Source organism: Salvia hispanica, chromosome 6 (assembly GCF_023119035.1).
Source record: "Salvia hispanica cultivar TCC Black 2014 chromosome 6, UniMelb_Shisp_WGS_1.0, whole genome shotgun sequence".
Classification (NCBI taxonomy): domain Eukaryota; kingdom Viridiplantae; phylum Streptophyta; class Magnoliopsida; order Lamiales; family Lamiaceae; genus Salvia; species Salvia hispanica.
Window position 1 is genome coordinate 36,594,308 of NC_062970.1, and position 19,610 is coordinate 36,613,917.

Genomic DNA, 19,610 nt, shown 5'->3' on the forward strand with positions numbered 1-19,610 from the left:
ATGCATCAATTTATTAAAATTGCCAAGATATAATTAATCAAGGATCTTAAGATATATTCAACAATATCTAATCTTCATAATTTATGTATATATATATATATATATAAGGCAGACGCTATTTTCTATCATTATGCAAATTATGATTAAATCTAAAATAACAATTATTCTAGAAAGAGAACAATTAGTTAACAACTAAGCTATATAATTATGGAAATAAAATTTGCAATAAGTCTTGATTTAGGTTAATTAATTGAATTTATCAATTATTCCAAATTACTCGATGGAAAGTAGTATTTTATGTTTTTATACTTATATCTATCTTATAGAAATTTTCACATGTTATTTTTAAATTCATAAAATATATACTAAGTGTATGCAAATGGGATAGATTTAATACTAATTACATAAGGAAATTGTACTGGGCCGGGCCTGGGCCTGGGCCGGTCCCGGGCTTGGGCCGGGCTTCAGGTGGTCCTGGGCCCGGGCCGGTCCTGGGTTTAGAAAACAGCCCAATTGGAGCACGATTAAACCATTAAGCCCAGCCCAGGCCCGCTCTATTTCACTAACGGGCCGGGCCTGGGTCGGCCCACAACCGGGCTGGGCCGGGCTGGGCTGGGTCGGCCCGACCCACTTGACATCTCTATGTGTGATGGTCTGATGGATCATGTTTATATGTGTATTAGGAGATGGAGTAGGAATTGTGGTAGGTGATTCATTCCAGATCTTCCGTCTATTTCATAGTAGTAGACTTATTTTGCGATTGTCAGTAAATGATTCCCTCTATTTCATAGTAGTAGAGTTATTTTGCGATCGTCAGTAAACGATTCCCTCTATTTCATAGTAATAGAGTTATTCTGCGATTGTTGTACGTTTAATAGCATATTTTTTCTCATTTATTTTTACTTAGAAATATACCCACTACCGCAAAACGGATGGAGATGGAGTAAGTAGCAAAGGCATCAACAAACCGCCCGAATAGAAATTCATTATGCACAACGTGATCTTCAACAAGTCCACTAAAAGCATTTCCATCCGTACTCTTATTTAAGAGCATGGAGGTGGGCCCGAGCCCACTTTTACTCACTGTCCTTAGGTAAGAGCACAACACCCACATCCGTACTCTTCAGCAAGGACAAGCTCAAGGGTCCCACCATTCTATTATTCAATTTAAATACTTCAATTACTAAAAATATTTTTATAATATAAAAATACATTAAAAAATAAAAATTACATAATTAAAATCCTAAAAAATAAAATACATAATTAAAATCCTAGAAAATAAAAAAATACATAATTAAAATCCTACAAATTAAAAATTACATAATTAAAGACTAAAAAATATCCCCGTGGAAGACTAGTCCTCTATCCCCAATGTTCTTCGGAGACCCCGTATCTTTGCCACATGTGTTGCAAGTTGGTCGGGAGTCATGTTAGACCTATCGGCCGCATTGAATTAACCTAAGAGGGTCCACAACGAGCTGGTTGGGGGTTGAGGTGGCACAAAGGAAGCGGGAGCGGGGGCGGATGGAGTCGGGGCGCGACGGCGGTTGGCCGTCGCCTTCTTCTTTCTTGCGGCCGGCGGGAACTGCTCGGGTCCAGCGTCGGGGCTACCCAAGTTAGTTCCGGCAAGCTGGGTAGCCACTTCATCGGAGACGCCGTCGGATAGGGCTACCGACCTCGACCGTTTGCTGGAGGAGCTGGAGGAGGATGCTACTACGTATCGCCCATCGGGGGCATCTTGAAGTGGGGGTATTTATAGATGAAAATATGAATTTTGGGAAAAAAAAATTGAAAAATAAATTAAAAGTGTGTAGAAAACGGATATAATTTATTGGGAAGTGGGAAAATATATTTTTTTGTTTAAAAATGTTTTTATTAATTAGTTTCGAATTTTTTTTTAAAAAAAGAAAAAATCAAATTTGTCAATGGCTATGCCGTTCGCCAATCAGGAGATGCCACGTAAGGCTGCTCAGCGGCACGTACGTTCTCTTATTTAAGAGCAGCGCCGTGCCGCTGGCACGGACGGACAAGAGCCGCTGCGGATGCTAAGACTTGTACTATAGACTAAAAAATTTAGAGTGAACTATGTAAATGGTACATGATCTTTATTTTATATCGTTTTTGGTACACAGTGACAAAAATAACCCTAGGTACCAAATATGAGATTTTTTTTTCATGAAGGATATTTTTGGAAATTTCCATTAAATATGTGATTATTTTTTCTTCCTTTCTTATTTCTCTTTTTCTTCTTTAGTTTCTTCTTCTTTCTTTTTTCTTCATTTTCTTCTTTCTTTTTAGTATTTTATCTTCCTTTCTTTTATCTTTTTTGTCCTTAGTTTATTTTTCTTCTTCCTTATTTTTTTGTTCTTTCTTTTTAGTGTTATATACATACATCTAATTGCATTCATAATATAAATAAAAAACAAATATACCTAATTAAATTAATTATTTAAAGTAATTAAATCAATTGCAATATTTTTTATTAAATTATTTTACACTCATTTTAAGGTTAAAACACCTAACTAAAAATATTCAACTTTTTATATCATTATGAATACAATTCACAATGTTAAATTTTTATTAAGACTATATTGATTAGTTACTAATTTAATGTAAAATAATAATAATAATTATTTCATTATATTATGTGATTCATAATTTATATAATTATACTATAATTATTTATTAATTACTATCTGTTTTTAGTATTATAACATAATAATCTATATTGATTAGTTACTAATTTAATGTAAAATATTAATTATAATTATTATATAATGTGATTCATAATTTATATAATTATACTACAATTATTTATTAATTACTATCAATTTTAGTATTATAACAATAATAATTAAATATAATTATATCTAAGTATATTTGAATAATTTAAAAATGAATTAATTATTAATTTATAACATCAAAATAATAATATTAATATTGATTAATAATAATAGTATAAAGAATTAGGAGAATGAGAGAAGATATTATAATTTCACTTTTGGTACAAATTTTATGTACGTCCAAAATACCATATATGACATAAATGGAAAAATATATTTGTTTAAAAGACATTTTGGGAAGAAAATTGCATCAGGTACCAAAAATATTATTTATAGGTACTAAAAATAATATAAAATAAAGATCAGGTATCATTTACGTGCGAAAATGAAAAATCAGGTACTATTTATGTAGTTCACTCAAAAATTTATACCACACAAGATCCTGGGTAATCATTTACTGAAGGCTATATAAGTCAATTGATTTAAATCCCTTCTCTTTCTCTTATGCCATTTAGATCGGAGAGATTTCGGAATAAGGGTTTAAATTCGCTGACCTTTCGAAATTTAAGATTCAATCTGCAGACCTTTCAGAATATGGGATCGAGGCATGCGAATTTTTCGGAACAAGGGATTTTTGAATTTTTCTATTTTTTATCTTCTTTTTTATTATTATTTCCATCTCAACATTTATGAAATGTCCAAACTACCCTATGTGTCACAATAGTTTTCTCACTTGTGTCTGTTTCTTGAAATCGTCGACAATCTTCTTCGCCCTTCACTGTTTTTACCTTATTATAAGGAACACCAAAGCTGAAATCCCCAATTCTCTTCCAAGAATCAGCCCTCAGACTATAAATCTTCACAACCGACTCCCGCAGACCTCCATCATCATAATCACAGAACAATCCCACAACCTTGTAATCACCCTCCGATTCGCAATAACCAAACCCCCAACTGTAGTAAAAGCCAGGCTTCATTTTAACGACGGCAGAATGGAGCTGCTTCGATTTCCTCGTAGCTGGGTTCCACATAAAGACGTCGTCTTCATCAATGGCGAGGCAAATTATACCATTGCAAGAGCCCACAACCCAAACGGTGCTATACGGGGTTTGGTTAGGGAAGTCAACGTTGGGCGCGACGACCAGAGGCTCGCACATCAACGAATTAACGGAGCATTGCTTGAGGGTATAGGTAGGGTTTAAAAGAGTAAATATGATTTTGTGATTGGCGAAATTCGCGTTTTCCGCGGAGTGTTTCAGATGAGATTTGACGAATCGAGAACTGGAAATCAAGGAATTCGACGATTTTGAAACGCACCTGGATTTCAAGAGGGATTTGACGGGGAGCCTTAAGAGGATATCTTGGATGATTTCTTCAGGGAGATCCAAGATTTCTCCGAAGGATTGAGTTTGAAATTGAAGGTGGGTAGTGGCTTTGGTTTTCTTCAATTGATTGTTTGCGGATGAATCTGAACAAATTTGTTCACATCTTCACTTCTTCTTGTGTCTGAATTGAGGTTGGGAAAGAGAAAAGAAGTGAAGGGCAAAGACGACTGTCGACAATTTCAAGAAACGGACACAAGACAGAAAACTATCTGTGAAAAATTATAGGGTAGTTTGGACAATTCATAAATGTTGAGATGAAAATAATAATAAAAAGGAAGAGAAAAAATAGAAAAATTTAAAAATCCCTTGTTCCGAAAAATTCGCATGCCTCGATCCCATATTCTAAAAGGTCGGCGAATTGAATCCTAAATTTCGAAAGGTCAGCGAATTTAAACCCTTATTCCGAAATCTCTCGTTAGATCGACATAACATTCATACATACTCCATGCTAATTTAATTTGCTTCCCCAATTGAAAGAAAAAATAAAAAAAAATCTCCCCCAAATTGAATTTTGATTGCTTCCGCCAACAGAAACGATCTAACCGCGCCATGGTCTGCGAAAAGTGTGAGCTCCTTCTCCATCCCTTTCTAATTTATCTTACAACAATCATTGTATGTGACGATTTTGAAATTTTGTTAGGGTTTTCTACGAATTGGGGGTTTTTACGTCTATGCATTTGTATGTATGTATCCATATATATGCAGGCGAGAAGAAGCTAGGGAAGGTGATCGTGCCTGACAAGTGGAAGGACGGGGCCCACAACACCACCGAAGGCGGTGGCCGTAAGATCAACGAGAACAAGCTCCTCTCCAAGAAAAATAGGTTCCCTTTCTCGAAGCTCTTCTCTTTTTGCGGATTCTCAAGTTCATTAAGTCAATTTGCTTGAATTTATATATCCTTCATTTATTTATTGATTGGAAATTACGCTCATTTTTATTGGAGATAGTGGAAAATTTTGTTTCAATGTTTTGAGCTGAATGAGTCTGGGTAATTCTCTTTGGTAGCATAGTTTGATCTGAATTTCTAGTAAGACGCAATGTGAATAATTTGTTTTTCAAAATGAATTGGAATGCTTGTTCAGTTCGCAACTTTATTTGTAGGGCTTGTTTATTGAATTCAGCTCTGTTTCCATATTCTCCTGTGCCTTGTGAGAATTATTGAATAGCTATATTGTCATCACTTTTCTTCCCCACTTTTTGAAAAGCCGTGCTTGATTAATGTTCTTGCTGCTAGCAAAAAACCTGTTCTAGTGGTATGGTATACAAATCATAAGGGGCATTTTCTATTAGGGATTAGCATAGATCAATAAATATAGTAGGAGTATACGCTAGTCTATTGCCGAGGCCCTTGATAAATTTCTGCTACAATTTGAGCTAAGTCGATTTGATTCATCATTGAAAGGGGTAGGGATTAGATAAATCATGGCGATGAAAATTACATTACTTAATCTTCTATATCATTAACCATCATTTTGCACTATTATTACATTTGGTATTATTGTCTTGAAGTCAATTTGTTTTGCATGGTGGACATTGTTGGAAATTGGATTTGCTCATCAGTTTTGAGACACTAAATTTACTAATTGCAAAGCAGGTCTCTATTTACATACAAATAGTTTCATGACTAATTAATTCGGGATAATAAGAAGAAATATGTTCTACATTTTTTGTGTTGTGATGATTGCTGTGCATAATTTACAAATCGACTATTAGTGTGTATTTTCTGCTAACTCCCCTTGAGTTACACGATATTGATTGTTTTTAGATGGGCGCCTTATGGACAATCAAAGTGTACCATATGCAAGCAGCAAGTTCACCAGAATGGAAAGTATTGCCATGCATGTGCATACAGCAAAGGTATAACAGTTTCTTCCATTTGTTCAATGACATGCTAATTGGATGAAATAATTGCCTGCAAAGAGTTTAAATTTATTCAATTTTTGGACCTTTTGGCATTGTAGGAGTGTGTGCGATGTGTGGAAAACAAGTGCTTGACACCAAGCTCTACAAGCAGAGTAATGTATGATGTATCTGCAGCCAGGTTTCACTTGAAGACATCAATATGTCGTTATCTTCTGCTTCTTGTGAGAATGATAGTACTATATTTGGATAGTATCGCGGTGACTGGAAACTTGAAGAATATGTGCTGCTCGTTGTACATTGTTGCCTCCATCTTGGACTACCGGTTCAATTTATATAAAATCATCTTTAGTAGATCAATTTTTACATGACTACTGATTTTATGTGCTGTTCGATGTGTGACTCCATCAAATGTTGCACTTGCTAATATGCATCTTTGTGTTAAATGATCTTAGAATAATATAGTACTTTTATTGCGAGAATTCGCTTCCTAATCCGCTCGTCAACAATATGAGACAAGCAAATACAAAAATGATAAATCCCTCTAAAAATCAATATTTGTGATTTAGACTTTGCATATTTTCATACGTCCCTAAAAAATATAAACTACTCCCTCCGTCCCACATAATTTTACACACTTTGACCCGACACGGGTTTTAAGAAATGTAATGGAAAGCGAGTTGAAATAGTTGGTGGGATGTTGGTCCTACTTTTAAAGTATTAGTTTTATAATAAAATGAGAGTAGGAATGAGTTAGTGGAATATGAGGTCCACTACCAAAAATGGTAAAAGTGAAATGGGTAAAATTATGTGGGACGACTCAAAATGGAATACTGGATAAAATTATATAGGACGGAGGGAGTATTTTTTTATTAGTTTGTATGTGAAAAATATGAACTTTCTAATTTTGGAATAGTTAAATAACACATTATTCTATTTATAACTTACTATATCATTTCGCCACACTACTAACGATATGGAGACTTTAGAGACGGAAGAAATACGAAGTAAATTCAAATATATGATAATGTAAATCTAATATTACGATGAAGTGTCTTCTCAAATTTTGTAATGCTGTAAAAATTAATGACAACCTCCCTTAATTCATGGGATTAATATACTTGTAGTATGATGAGGTCCATTTAATATTATGATAACGTTAATTGGATATTATTATGAAGTAACTTCCATATTATAAAGAAGTGTATTCTCGAATTTGCAAAATGATCCAGGCGATAAAAATGACTAGTTTTGGAAATTAATCAATTTACCTTTTCAATAACCTAAATATGATAATCTAACGACATTCATATATAGTCTAATCTTAAAATTCCATACTTCGATAATCATATGCATATAAAATTAGTTGCCTATTTTCAAACACCAATTTTATGAATTCAGATCATCTCAAGATACATCAGATTATTGTTTGAAGATGTACACCTGCGTTGTCATAGTGTAATCATCCACTAATAATAGTACTCTGTACTCCATTATGTAAGGGAGTTTGCGTGGAACCACGAATATGTTACTATAATTTATAAGCACGTCCAAGTTGAAGTGGCGCCTTGTCTTTTAGTAGTATGAGATTTTTGGAAATGGTAAACGATGCTTTTCACAAAGATAGCATCATATATTTCATAAATCTCTAAGTTTCATTGGAAAACATAATACCACCACCGGATATAGAAGTGTGGCTTTTAATGAACAAAATTATATACTTACAAGGATAAATTGGCGGCATCAATTTTGGATCAAAGGAGATCGAGTTAGACGTTTAAAATTCGAGTGAGAGCAATATAAGTCAAAAGGACTTACTCCATTAAACAACATTCATCTGATAGGTACTTACCTCTAACTTTTACTTCGTATTTACTCCATCCGCTCCATTAAAATAAGGACATTTTCTTTTTTCGTTTGTTCCATAAAAATATCTTATTTCCATTTATGGAAAGTTCTTCTAAACTCATTACCCATATACGGAATACATTATTTTATTTACGACATATACAACTAGGGCTCACTATTAAACACTAATAATAATGTGAGTCACACCATCCACCAACACTATTTTAACGTAACTAACCTTCTCCTATGCATTAATTCTTGTGCTATTCCAAATGTCTTTATTTTTTTGGGACGAATGAAGTATTATTTACGTACAGATAAGGATAGGATAATCATATTACAAGCCTACTTATTTTAGTGTCCCTACTTATAAATTGTAACTACAGTATGTAAGATAATCTTATAAGAAATTCTATAAAGAAATATCCCGTAAAAATAAATTACTATGAAATTAGTTATTTTATTGGTTTTCATAATTGTGTGATTTATCAAATTTATAAACGAAGAAAACCGTGGTAATTATGTCGGCCGATTACACTGCTGCATAGCCCATTATAACTAAAAGTGCTACCTATGTAGAAATACCTCACATGCTCTCGCATTATATATCTTCCATACATTATATTTGCTAAGTAATTTTCTTCAACCTTCCGAGAGCGACATAAGAGCAAAAAAGGTTTGGCCCCATAAAAATAATATGACCCCTATGATTTGATTTATTTAGGGTTCCAACCTACGATTTCAAAAATTATTTATTTTATTTCATATCATTGAGCTGCCCCACAACCCATGATTGGTTGATTACTCTTGTCCACAAATGTAACATGTTTTAACGCATATAACTCGACACACGACGTTTTACACAAGCACTAATTAGTATATATACTATCAATTAAATTTGTGTTTATCCCACTTTAATGTCAAAATGAAAATACTAGGGATTTATCATTTATGGTGTTTGGTGTTTTTAGAGGCTTGTCTTATTCATCTTTAATTTTTTTTTTGCATCAATTATTTCACCCAAATGATGTTATAAACACCATATGTATATGGAAAATATGATAATGAGTGGATCCTAATTGGAATGGTGAATTTTGCCAAAAATAGAGTGAATTGCCGACTAAATGTCCCCCAATCTAGTCATCAACCCATATCATTGAAAAACGAATATTATTACGAATTGATGGCAGGAATTATTATTGCTGGGAAAATATCGCGTGTGGGGTCATACCTAACATTGAGACTGCAGTGAATTATTAATTTCGACGAATTATTCTGTATAAAGTATAAACAATTAAAAAGTTAGGGAAGAATGTGGAAAATATATTGTGTTGGTATATAAACAGTTGGAATGGGAGTGTCGTTTTGGGTGTGGGCAATGCACATGGAGCCATCGTCTCAATCACGTGAGACTGAGTGGGAATATTAGGCAATAGGCATCCACGTAGACATGGACAAGATACCATTGCCGTTATTACAGTTGGATCTACTTGTAAATTTTTTATCATGTGTACTGTTTGTTTGCCCAGATAGATTAAAATTGGTTAAATATTTTGCTTTTATAATTTTTTTTAAAGATTTAGTAATATAATTTTAGAACAACTCAATCTCATAATTATTTTTAAGAGGATGTTTGGCTAATTAAGTTTATTATGAAGACTTTATTACTGTAACATCTTATAAAATACTAGTTTAATGGAGTAACTTTTTCATCACGTCATATGTGTCATATTTAATTTTGATATGTAAATTCAAAAAGTTGTGATTCGTGTGTAAAGTGGTAGGAGACAAATAAATTGATTAGATTTTTGTGTGAAAAGTTCCCTTTTATGAAACAACTTGGGACCGCATATTCAGTCTTTTTGTATGATGGAATTGTAACATATTTATGTAGAGAAAATGTGAGTTAGAAAAATAAAATTGAAGGAGATGAATTCATAATAGGGTTATTTGTATATTAAGTATGAAAAAATAAATTGAGATTCAGAACCTTTATTGGGAACTTGTACTTATTGAAGCTTCTCTTTACAATTTATATAGTATTATTCAAATGCATATTTTTTCAAACACATATAAAGAGCTTAAAAACAAGTATAGTTTCTCCATTTGGAACAAATGTATAAAAATAAACTCCTACATGCATTGTTTCTTTGAACACAAAAAAAAAGGATGAGAGAGAGAGAGGCCAAGACTTGGAAGAACGACAGCCAAATGAATATGGTAAGTGGAATTGATGTTGTGGTAGACATGGTGCAATCTGCACCTTATAACAATCTTTACCTTTTTTCTTGCCTTCTCTAATTAGTTATGACCAAATTATTTATGTACTAGGACTCTGTGACATGACCGAATATATTTCAAACTTTGCACTCCAATCATTGTCTACAATTTATTTACTTCTTAATTAGATTCGTTTTCAGCTTTTCAAAGTCGACCTATTCACTAACTTTATGAGTATTTTAGTTTAGGATTGAGTAAGATGAATGTCATGTTAAGATAACTTCAAATTAGATTTTTGAGAGGGGTTTGCATCTTTCAGATCTTTAAATTCAAAAGGACATTATCACATATCTCTAAAAATTATTAATCACATTTCATATTATTCTCAACTTTTCTTTATATTTTCCCCCTAAACTCCTTGAGTCTTGAAGGCATAATTAACATAAATATGTTAGTAATTCCAAATTCAAATATAACATTTAAAGTTTACTTATACTACTATTTTAAAAAAAATTAATTTATGTAAAAATATAATGTGCTTGTATAGGTCAAGATAATAAGTAAACCACACACCTTGCATTTTGAAAAATGATTACCGCATCCATTTATATATTTTTAGATCATATCATGTACATGGTTTTTATATACTAATAATTAAATTAACAGTGATTATTAGTATTATTTTTATTATTTTTAAATATAATTTATATACATCTAAAATTTATAAATATATGCAAGTAATAGTATTTTTTTAATAGTGCATGTAAACTTTAAATGATAAATTTGAATTCAAATACCAATGGATTTAGATCAATTATGACCTCAGTGATTAGAATTTTGAGCCATATGTGGTATAATCATTTGAAATGGGGGCCTAAAAATGCCAACTCCATTTTGTAAGAAACTTAGAGTTTCTTTTCCTTGTCACAATGCTAAACTTCATCATCCCTTATGGCTAACTATAATTATATATACTTAGAAGCGGAGTCTCATTATATACAAATCCGCTTCTTATCGCATAACTGTAAAACTAAAACTCAAATTAAGGTTTTTAGATCTAATTTTAGATCTAATTTTTCATGGATGAAATGCGCTGATGTATAGATTATTTTCGCATTCATCACAAGCTTACCTTACTTTAACCCAAGGCAAATAAGTCATAACATATTAGGAGCATTTTACTTCATTTCAGAATATATAACTTCATTCCAGTAAGTTTTTACTTCATTCCAGTATATAAACGATGTTTCGCGGACGGAGACGTTAAGCCCATCCCGTCGACGCTGTGACAGTCCTGAAGTTTCAGCTATATAACAAAATGACGTGATAGTCTAATTGAATGGTGTAGTAATAAGCACATGGAATGATGCAATAAACTTTTTGAATGAAGTATGTGTAGAAGCATTTGAAGTCCTACTAATGAAGAAAAACGTTGTCCAATGAAGTAATAACCTTTTTGAATGAAGTAATAAACCTACTAGAATGAATTGTATATTTAAAAGTGAATAAAATAAAATTCCAATTCTTAAATTGAATGAAGCATGTGTTTAATAATTTCAAAACCTATTGGAAGTAAGTAAAAACATAATGTAGTTTCAAGATATTACGTACCAAAATGAAGTAATAAACCTACTAAAATGAAGTAAAATTAGCTTCTAATGAAGACCAAAATAATTTACACATGAACGGATCTCATCAAAAAACTAGATCTAATGGCCCTAATTTGGTCTCTAGTTCGATCTTTAAAATTAGTTCAACATTTGTAACGCCCCACAACCCTAAATTTCGAACCATAAAATTTTTGCATTAAATGCTTTTAATGCCGTGAACTATGTGGATTAAATGATGAGTGAATTAATTGCATGATTCTTTGTGACCTAATTGCGATTTGGAGTTGAGATTTAGTTGAATAGTCAAACCTGTTGATTATATGACGTGGCTATTGAATAGTCTATATTGTCGAAAATGTGACGTGACCGTGGAATGGTCAATGTCGTTGAAAAAAAATGTGACGTGGAGGTGGAATAGTCAAAAGGACTCAAATTGTGATGTGATCGTGTGAATATTTGATGCGGGGTGAAATCATATTGGGGTGAATTATTCCCTAAGGGATGAGTGAGATTAAATAGGATCTTCATATATATCATATACATTTTATTTGGAATTTTCGACCACCATGCTTTATTGGAGAGGAATCCTATTTTTCTTGGATTTAATTAATTGCTTGGGATATTTATCCAAATTAAATCCAAAGTCCAATTATTTCTTATTTTCTCCATGAGAAAATCGACCCCTATGCTTATACATGGAGATTTTCGAAAATCTCCTATTTATGGGAGAATGAATTATTTTATTATATTATTTGATCCCCTTATTTATTCTCTTCCATGAATAAATATAAATATTCTAGCATATCTAACCATATCTAAAGAGATCTTGCCATATCCTATTTTAATTAGGAATTTAATTAAATTCCTTGTGAGAGGAGCTAAAAAAAATCGCCTATCCCATAGTTTATTTAGGAGAATTATTATTTTTATTCTGCTCCGTGATATTTTATTCTACACCGTAAAATACCAGATTAAATCATAGGCTAATTAAATAGCATAGATTTTGAAATTTCCTCCTTATTCCTCCCCAAAAATCACGCCAACTACACTCCTCCATATCTTCTCAAATATTTATTTTATTTAATTAAAGATATTATTTTTGCACTCTATAAATACATGAGAAAACCCTAACCCTAGACAACTACTACACGCCTCCTCCCTCTCTACTTCACGCCACTTTTCTCCCCCACTCTCTCTCAATTTTTCTTCTATTTTTTCTCCAAGAGTTATTAATCTTTTTGAGAAGAATTCAAGTTGAAGCCTCAAGAATTATTGAAGAATCAAGATTTTACTTTGTTTCTACCGATCGTTTTTATCAAGAAGAGGTATTTTGATCTATCTTTTCCCATCTAACAGATTAATCGGTGCTCTTGAACCTTCATGCACATAGATCGAGTGAAAAGGGGAAACAATTGATGAATGGGAAGTGATATGCATGTGTATGTGTGTGCATCGATGTGCGTGCATGTGTGTTTGTGTGTGCGTGTGATGTGTGTTGAAGAACACTCATGCGTGACCATGATTTGATGATAGATCTGGAGTTGTAGTATGAATAAATTGATATGAAGAGCATGTCTTGATTGTGACTGTTAATATAAAACAAATCGATGGGAAAAGGGAAACGTTGGGAACATGCATGATTTCGAGTCATTGATTGAGACTGATTTGTGATACACGTTAATTTAAAGGTGATAACTCGCGCTCAAAGCTTGATAGCAAAGGGAAGAAAGTACTTGAGATCTAAGCAGTCGAGGTGGACTTTATTTACTAAACTCTTTTATTACCAAAATAATGATTATAGTGTTATAAGGGTGGCTTAAAAAGTTATGCCATGCTTGTGATTGTTTTGATGATGTTGTGTGCCTGATGCCTAGTTTGTGAGTTCGCTCCATTAGGCTATAAGGCTATATAAACGAATTTGGGTTTGAGTAGGGCCACAAACCCTATCAGTAGTAGGGGTGACAAATCGTGCGTGTCGGGTCGTTATCGTGTCGACACGATAACGACACGAACACGATAACAACAAACACGAACACGACACATTAAGAAAACCTCAAACACGAACACGAACACGACCTGCTACCCTCAGACACGAACATGACACGAACACAACACGAACCCATTAACGATATGAACCGTTTCGGGTCAACATGACACGTATACGACACGAACCCATTAATGACACGAAAATAAGTATTGAAAAATGAAAATAATAAGAATAATAATATTAAAATATTATGTGTTAATAAGAATAATAATATTAAAATATTATGTGTTAACGAATAACACAAACACGATACGAACACGCATTGTTAATGGATAACACGAACCCGACACGAACACGACACGAAATTTTCGTGTCCTTAATGGGTCGACCCGATAAGGACACGAACACGATAAGGTCTAACCCAAACCCATTAATTTCGTGCCGGTTCGTGTCGTGTTATCGTGTCGTGTCAAAAATTGCCAGCCCTACCTATCAGACTAGTGTACACAGTTGGGATCGGGAGCCGTCCTTGCTAGTCGGCCGGTTTCGTGGGCGAATAGTGTGGCCACACTTTCGTCGCACTATGAAATTGTTGTGATTTGTGGATTGTTGAGAAAATGGGGGAGATTGTTTGACTGGCCAGTCTATGAAATTATTTTGTGATACTCGACGATATTCTTTACTAAATGCAAAAACTCGAGTTCACTATGGTATGGATGACATATCTATTAAAAATGTTTTGACACGAGTCCACTGGGTATTTCAAAATACTCAGTCCTGCATGTGTTTTCCCTATGTGCAGGTTGAGCTGGCGACGAGCGGTTGGTGGTGTTGAGCAATTTAATAAAAATACTATGGTTGTCTTGAAACTCCGGGTGTCGTTGTGTCTTCATACATGAGTTCACTCTTCTCTTGGATGCTTCCGCTGAAACATGTTTTACTTATCGTTGGTTGATCTTGAAACTATAAATTCCCATTTGGAACCTAAAGGCATGATATGTTTTTGAGTACTCTGAACCCTTGTCGTTTTGATTATTTTAATGATAGCTGTTATCCTTGATTTAATTGCCAAAGAGTTGCTATGATTTATCTTGATGTTAACTGTTCATTAAATGTTGGTCAAACTCTTTTATGGAACCCTAGATCTTGTCTTTGTTTGCAATTTAAGCCCTTTTAGGTCGCGATCGCCCGCATTTAATTAACCCTAGAAGGGCGATCGTGACAACATTGATCACAACTCCTTATAAGTGACATGCTTTAAATATTTATATTTATTATAACATTTTTAAATATTATTGGGATCCATAATTTTATAATTTACATAATGTATAAAATTTATCTAATTTAATTCATTTATTTAAAAGTAGATAGAATAGATTAAATATAGCTTTAATTTTTATTTAATTTCTAAAATAATAATATGTACTATATTTTAGTATGTAATGTTGCGTAATTGAAGATTGCCACTATAGATCAATATGTTGTCTAATTCTCAAGTTTATTTTAATATTCATATTTAGTATGCAATTAATTAGTATATATTAGTTATCAATTGCTAACTCATCATTTAATTGTTAACTACAACTAATTTAAGGTCATAGGATTTTAGAAAACGTGTGGTCTACAATTTGCCACGTGTAATTTTCGTTTTTATTAATAAAATAAAAAAAAGATTTAAAAAAAACGTCAAATTGGGGTTCTAGATGAAAATGTCAATATAGTGTTTTGAAAATATCAACACAATACTTTGAGAATGTCAACACGATGCTTTAAGAATGTTAACCCATTGCTTATATTGACATTCTACATGTATTATATTGACATATTTTATATAGTATGTTGACATTTCTACTTTACGAAAAAATTGAAAAATTTTTGAATTTTTTTTCAAATTTTGACGTCGGAACATATGCATATATGATATCGTTGGAATCCTTATGAAATTATCTTTAATTTGATATATGTTATATGAATTTAAAGTTTTGAGATTTCTTTTAAAAGTTAGTTATAACTAAACATGTAGTTAATTGACATTAATATCCCTATTGATATTTAATGGAATTAATGATATGACTTTATTGACGTTTTTTGTTGATCGTATTGATATTTCTTGGTTGATGATCTAGGCCCTTAATTTGAATATCTAATGACTATTATTTAGTTGTAATTAGCAATTAAGTATTGAGTTAACAATATAACCCTCTCATTCAGTGATAGTATAACAATTTGAGCAATTGTAAAATTCAGGAAACGTTTTTCTATTGCAAAAACGTACTATTATATACTACTACTCCATGTTCTCGATCGTTTCCAAAATGCATGCATCTATCACATCATTTTCCATTCGATTATTTGGCATGTAATAATAATATCATGACGAAATGCTAATCTAATTAGATTCAAGTAGGATATAATTAAGATTACACAGTAAGATTCTCACGTCACACTTAATAAACTCAAGTCACACTTAGGGTCTTAATGTTAATGAATAACTATCATCATGAACCCCACAAAATTTGATCGCGCATGTGAACTAAATAGGAATTAACAATTAAGCTTTTCATTTCCTATTGGAGCCACGATAGTGCTTTGCAATGAGGTTTTACTGTTTTTAATTATTTAATTTACTACTATTTTTTTTAATACTCTTTCCATCCCAATTCAAGTGATTGATTTCTCTTTTTGTCGTTATTTATAAAAATGATAATAAATAGTTAAAACGGAGAGAAAGTAAAGTAAGAGATACAATAATATAGAGAGTTGTATATTTATTATTTTATTAATTATTTTGTTTTCTCTCCATTTTAACTATTTATTACTATCATTTTCCTCAAACATGCACTTGCCGAAAAGCATTCAATTATTTGAGATGAGATACAAGTGAGTACTGTTTTTATACAATTAGAGGGAGTACGTATATATCAACTGATCATTCGCCGCAAAAAAATGATCATACGTTTTTTTTTCTCATTCCATCAACCGCTAGAATGGTTAAAAACATTGAACCGATTAACCAGTATCCAAGGATTAATTATAATTATGAAAAAAATTAAAAATTTGTTTACTCCATTACGTGGAAAAGTCATCTATATAGTAGACAAATACAAATCGTAGAATCACCTCCATAATTATATCCTTTAAGCCAAAGTGATAATATTTAAACTAGTGATTATTCCAATTGAATATATACTCCATATTGTGTGGCTTCGTTTGTTAGTATTTGTTATCCGCCGATTTTTATACGTTAAAATACTAAAATCTAATCGATACCCTGAAAGGTGATAATTCCAGAAACTATTTCGTCATAATCATTCATTCATATTTTCACTTGAATTCTTGATAATATCATCACATGATGAAATAGAATGGATATGTATTTCCAAATGAAGAAAAAACGAGATAAAAACTGGGAAGCACTAATATGGTAAAAAGATCCCTTATTATTTTTATTAATTTGCAACCCTAAAACTAAAACTTAAAGTCAATGTTTATTATCCAATTGCAATAGAGAATCCAATCTAGATATTGAAGATTAGTGATAGCAGTATGAGCCGCGTGTTCATCTCTTGAAACATAGACTCCCATTTCTCTATTCCACCACCTCTCTCAAATTGATACTCCTATACATTAGTAAATTTGAACACTTGTTATAATTATTAAAGAACCCCCATTTCCCTTCTATAAATATATATCTACTCCAACCATCCTGGACACCACGCATTTTCCTTTTCCACAACTCTAAACCCCTCTCTTCTTCATCTCTTCACAATATTATCTCAGTATTTTCTCAATTTTTCTCTAATTCAACATCCATATTTCTTCCTTCTAAATCAATAAAAGTAAGTTCCTCAGTTTTTTACTCTTCTATTCAACACTATAATATGTGAAATATCTCATGTAAAAAATGTGTTATTGACATGCAACAAAATGAACCGATGCTTTGGGATTAGAGCCAAGTTGAAGACTTATTAACAATGGTGGCCTCTGAGAATGACTCGAAGCATACAAACCAAGTAAGCAAAACTATTTTCTAAATGCATAATAGGAGTATAATAATGTGTTAGTTTATTTAAATCACGAGCATAAACGTGGTGCCTATGAGCAAAACATACCACTAAACATTGTTTTTTTCGCCCCTTTTTCTTTTTTAGTGCAGTAGACATTTTACATGTGCACTCTGTATTTTTGTTCATTCTCTTTATCTATTTCGAGTACATTTTACACCCAAATTAATTAGGCTTAATTTGGGGGGGGGATGTTTAGTGGGGTCAAACTTTGTCTTATAATCATATACTTTATTAATTGTCAATGTCCGAATATAAAATAATATTCTCGATGGAGCCCATGATCCATATTCAAATAAATCGAGATTATTAGACACATCAAAATATGCGCATTTTATTATACGTAGGAGTATTTATTTCTAATTCTCCAAATACTAATGTCTACCAGTCGAAGTTTGTTCATTTATAATTTATTCTATTTTAGATTGATATGTTGTGAAACTAAGTTGCATAGAGTGATGGGGTCCTTATGAATTATCTAATGGAAGCTTCGAGTTTTACAGCACAAATATTATTCAAAACATGACACCTACTATACCCCATCACCCCACACACACATAGTAATGAACTTGTCTTCAAACTCATCAATGGAGATACCTCATACAACGTTTTCATAAATGACAAAACAAGAAAGTTTAGTACAAAAACATAGTTCCTTTTTAAAGAAAAATCTAGTGCTTCTATCACCTTCTCTCTTCTTGTCATTTTCGTCAACTATATCTATCACCTCTATTTCTTTTAATAATAATTTGGTTTAAGGCGATGAGAATGCACGAGTCGGCTGATCCACCATTTGAGACAACATACAAGAGGCTGTTGGAGAAGGTGATGGAGGCACCGAAAGTGTCGGGCGTGGTGGAATGCGAGCTTCCAATGATCGATCTAAACGAACTAAAGATGGGCGAGTTGTCAAAGAGAGCATGCAAGAAGAAGATGGCCCGAGCTTCGCAGGAATGGGGTTTTTTCCAAGTGATAAATCATGGGATTTGTAAAGATGTTTTGGAGAAGATGAGGGAGGAGCAAGTGAAGCTCTTCGCCAAGCCCTTCTCCGACAAGGCAGCATACAACTTCTCCGCGGGTAGCTACAGGTGGGGCACGCCCTCCGCCACCTGCCTCGCCCAGCTCTCCTGGTCGGAGGCTTTTCATGTCTCCGTCAGCGACATACTCTCCTCACCCAACTTCCACACTAATCTCAGGCAACTTTTATTCTCTCATTACTTATCTACTTTATTCTTTTCTATTTTATTTTCATTTTTTTTTGTTTTAATTTTCATGATTCTATTGAGACAGAGTGAGAAAGCCAAGGGCTTGGATCCCCTGCTGTGGAGGAATCACAGCAGGGGATGCTTCTCCCCACAACATCATTTTTTAAACTTAAAATATAGGAGTAACACTTAATAAAAAAAAATTAAAAATTGAAATGTGAGGAACAAGATTCTTCCACAGCAGGGGATCCAAGCCCGAAAGCCAACTCAAAGTCCTAACTTAGTTGTCTAGTTAATTACTACTACTAGTATTATTGAAAAGAATAGTGAAGGATCGTGTTGTTATATGAAATGAGTGCCGCACACGTGTCATCTCTTGCATGCATGCTATGGATGCCCCGTTTACAATTGAGTTAATAATCATTCACTAATGATTTTTTTTTGGTTGAAATTTCAGCTCAATAATGGGGCAGTATGCGAGGATGGTGTCTGAATTGTCACAGAAATTGGTGGAGATATTGGCATCAGAATTGGGGGAGAAATCAGATTTTTTCGAAGAGAAATGTGTGGAGAGCACATGTTACCTAAGATTAAACAGATACCCAGCGTGCCCAATTTCCCCAGAAATGTATGGAATAATGCCACACA

At 32.9% G+C, this 19,610-nt stretch overlaps 3 protein-coding genes across 3 annotated transcripts; 2 read left to right on the forward strand and 1 right to left on the reverse strand.

Annotated features, from left to right (window-relative positions):
* Nucleotides 1-3,463: 3,463 nt before the first annotated feature.
* Nucleotides 3,464-4,719, reverse strand: LOC125195240 (F-box/kelch-repeat protein At3g23880-like). The gene is made up of 2 exons (XM_048093417.1): nucleotides 4,698-4,719; nucleotides 3,464-4,251 (listed from the first exon to the last, which is right to left on the reverse strand). Exons 1-2 carry the CDS (start codon nucleotides 4,717-4,719, stop codon nucleotides 3,464-3,466), a joined length of 810 nt encoding a protein of 269 aa, XP_047949374.1.
* LOC125196851 (cysteine-rich PDZ-binding protein-like) lies at nucleotides 4,595-6,522 on the forward strand. The gene is made up of 4 exons (XM_048095511.1): nucleotides 4,595-4,733; nucleotides 4,874-4,991; nucleotides 5,934-6,025; nucleotides 6,130-6,522. Exons 1-4 carry the CDS (start codon nucleotides 4,718-4,720, stop codon nucleotides 6,192-6,194), a joined length of 291 nt encoding a protein of 96 aa, XP_047951468.1. The 5' UTR covers nucleotides 4,595-4,717; the 3' UTR covers nucleotides 6,195-6,522.
* An 11,145-nt stretch (nucleotides 6,523-17,667) lies between these two features.
* Nucleotides 17,668-19,606, forward strand: LOC125195241 (gibberellin 2-beta-dioxygenase 8-like; the record flags this gene model as incomplete). Its single annotated transcript, XM_048093418.1, has 3 exons — nucleotides 17,668-17,706; nucleotides 18,517-18,953; nucleotides 19,420-19,606. Coding segments are annotated over exons 1-3 (663 nt in total), but the record flags the coding sequence as incomplete, so codon positions are not given.
* Between the last annotated feature and the right edge of the window lie 4 nt (nucleotides 19,607-19,610).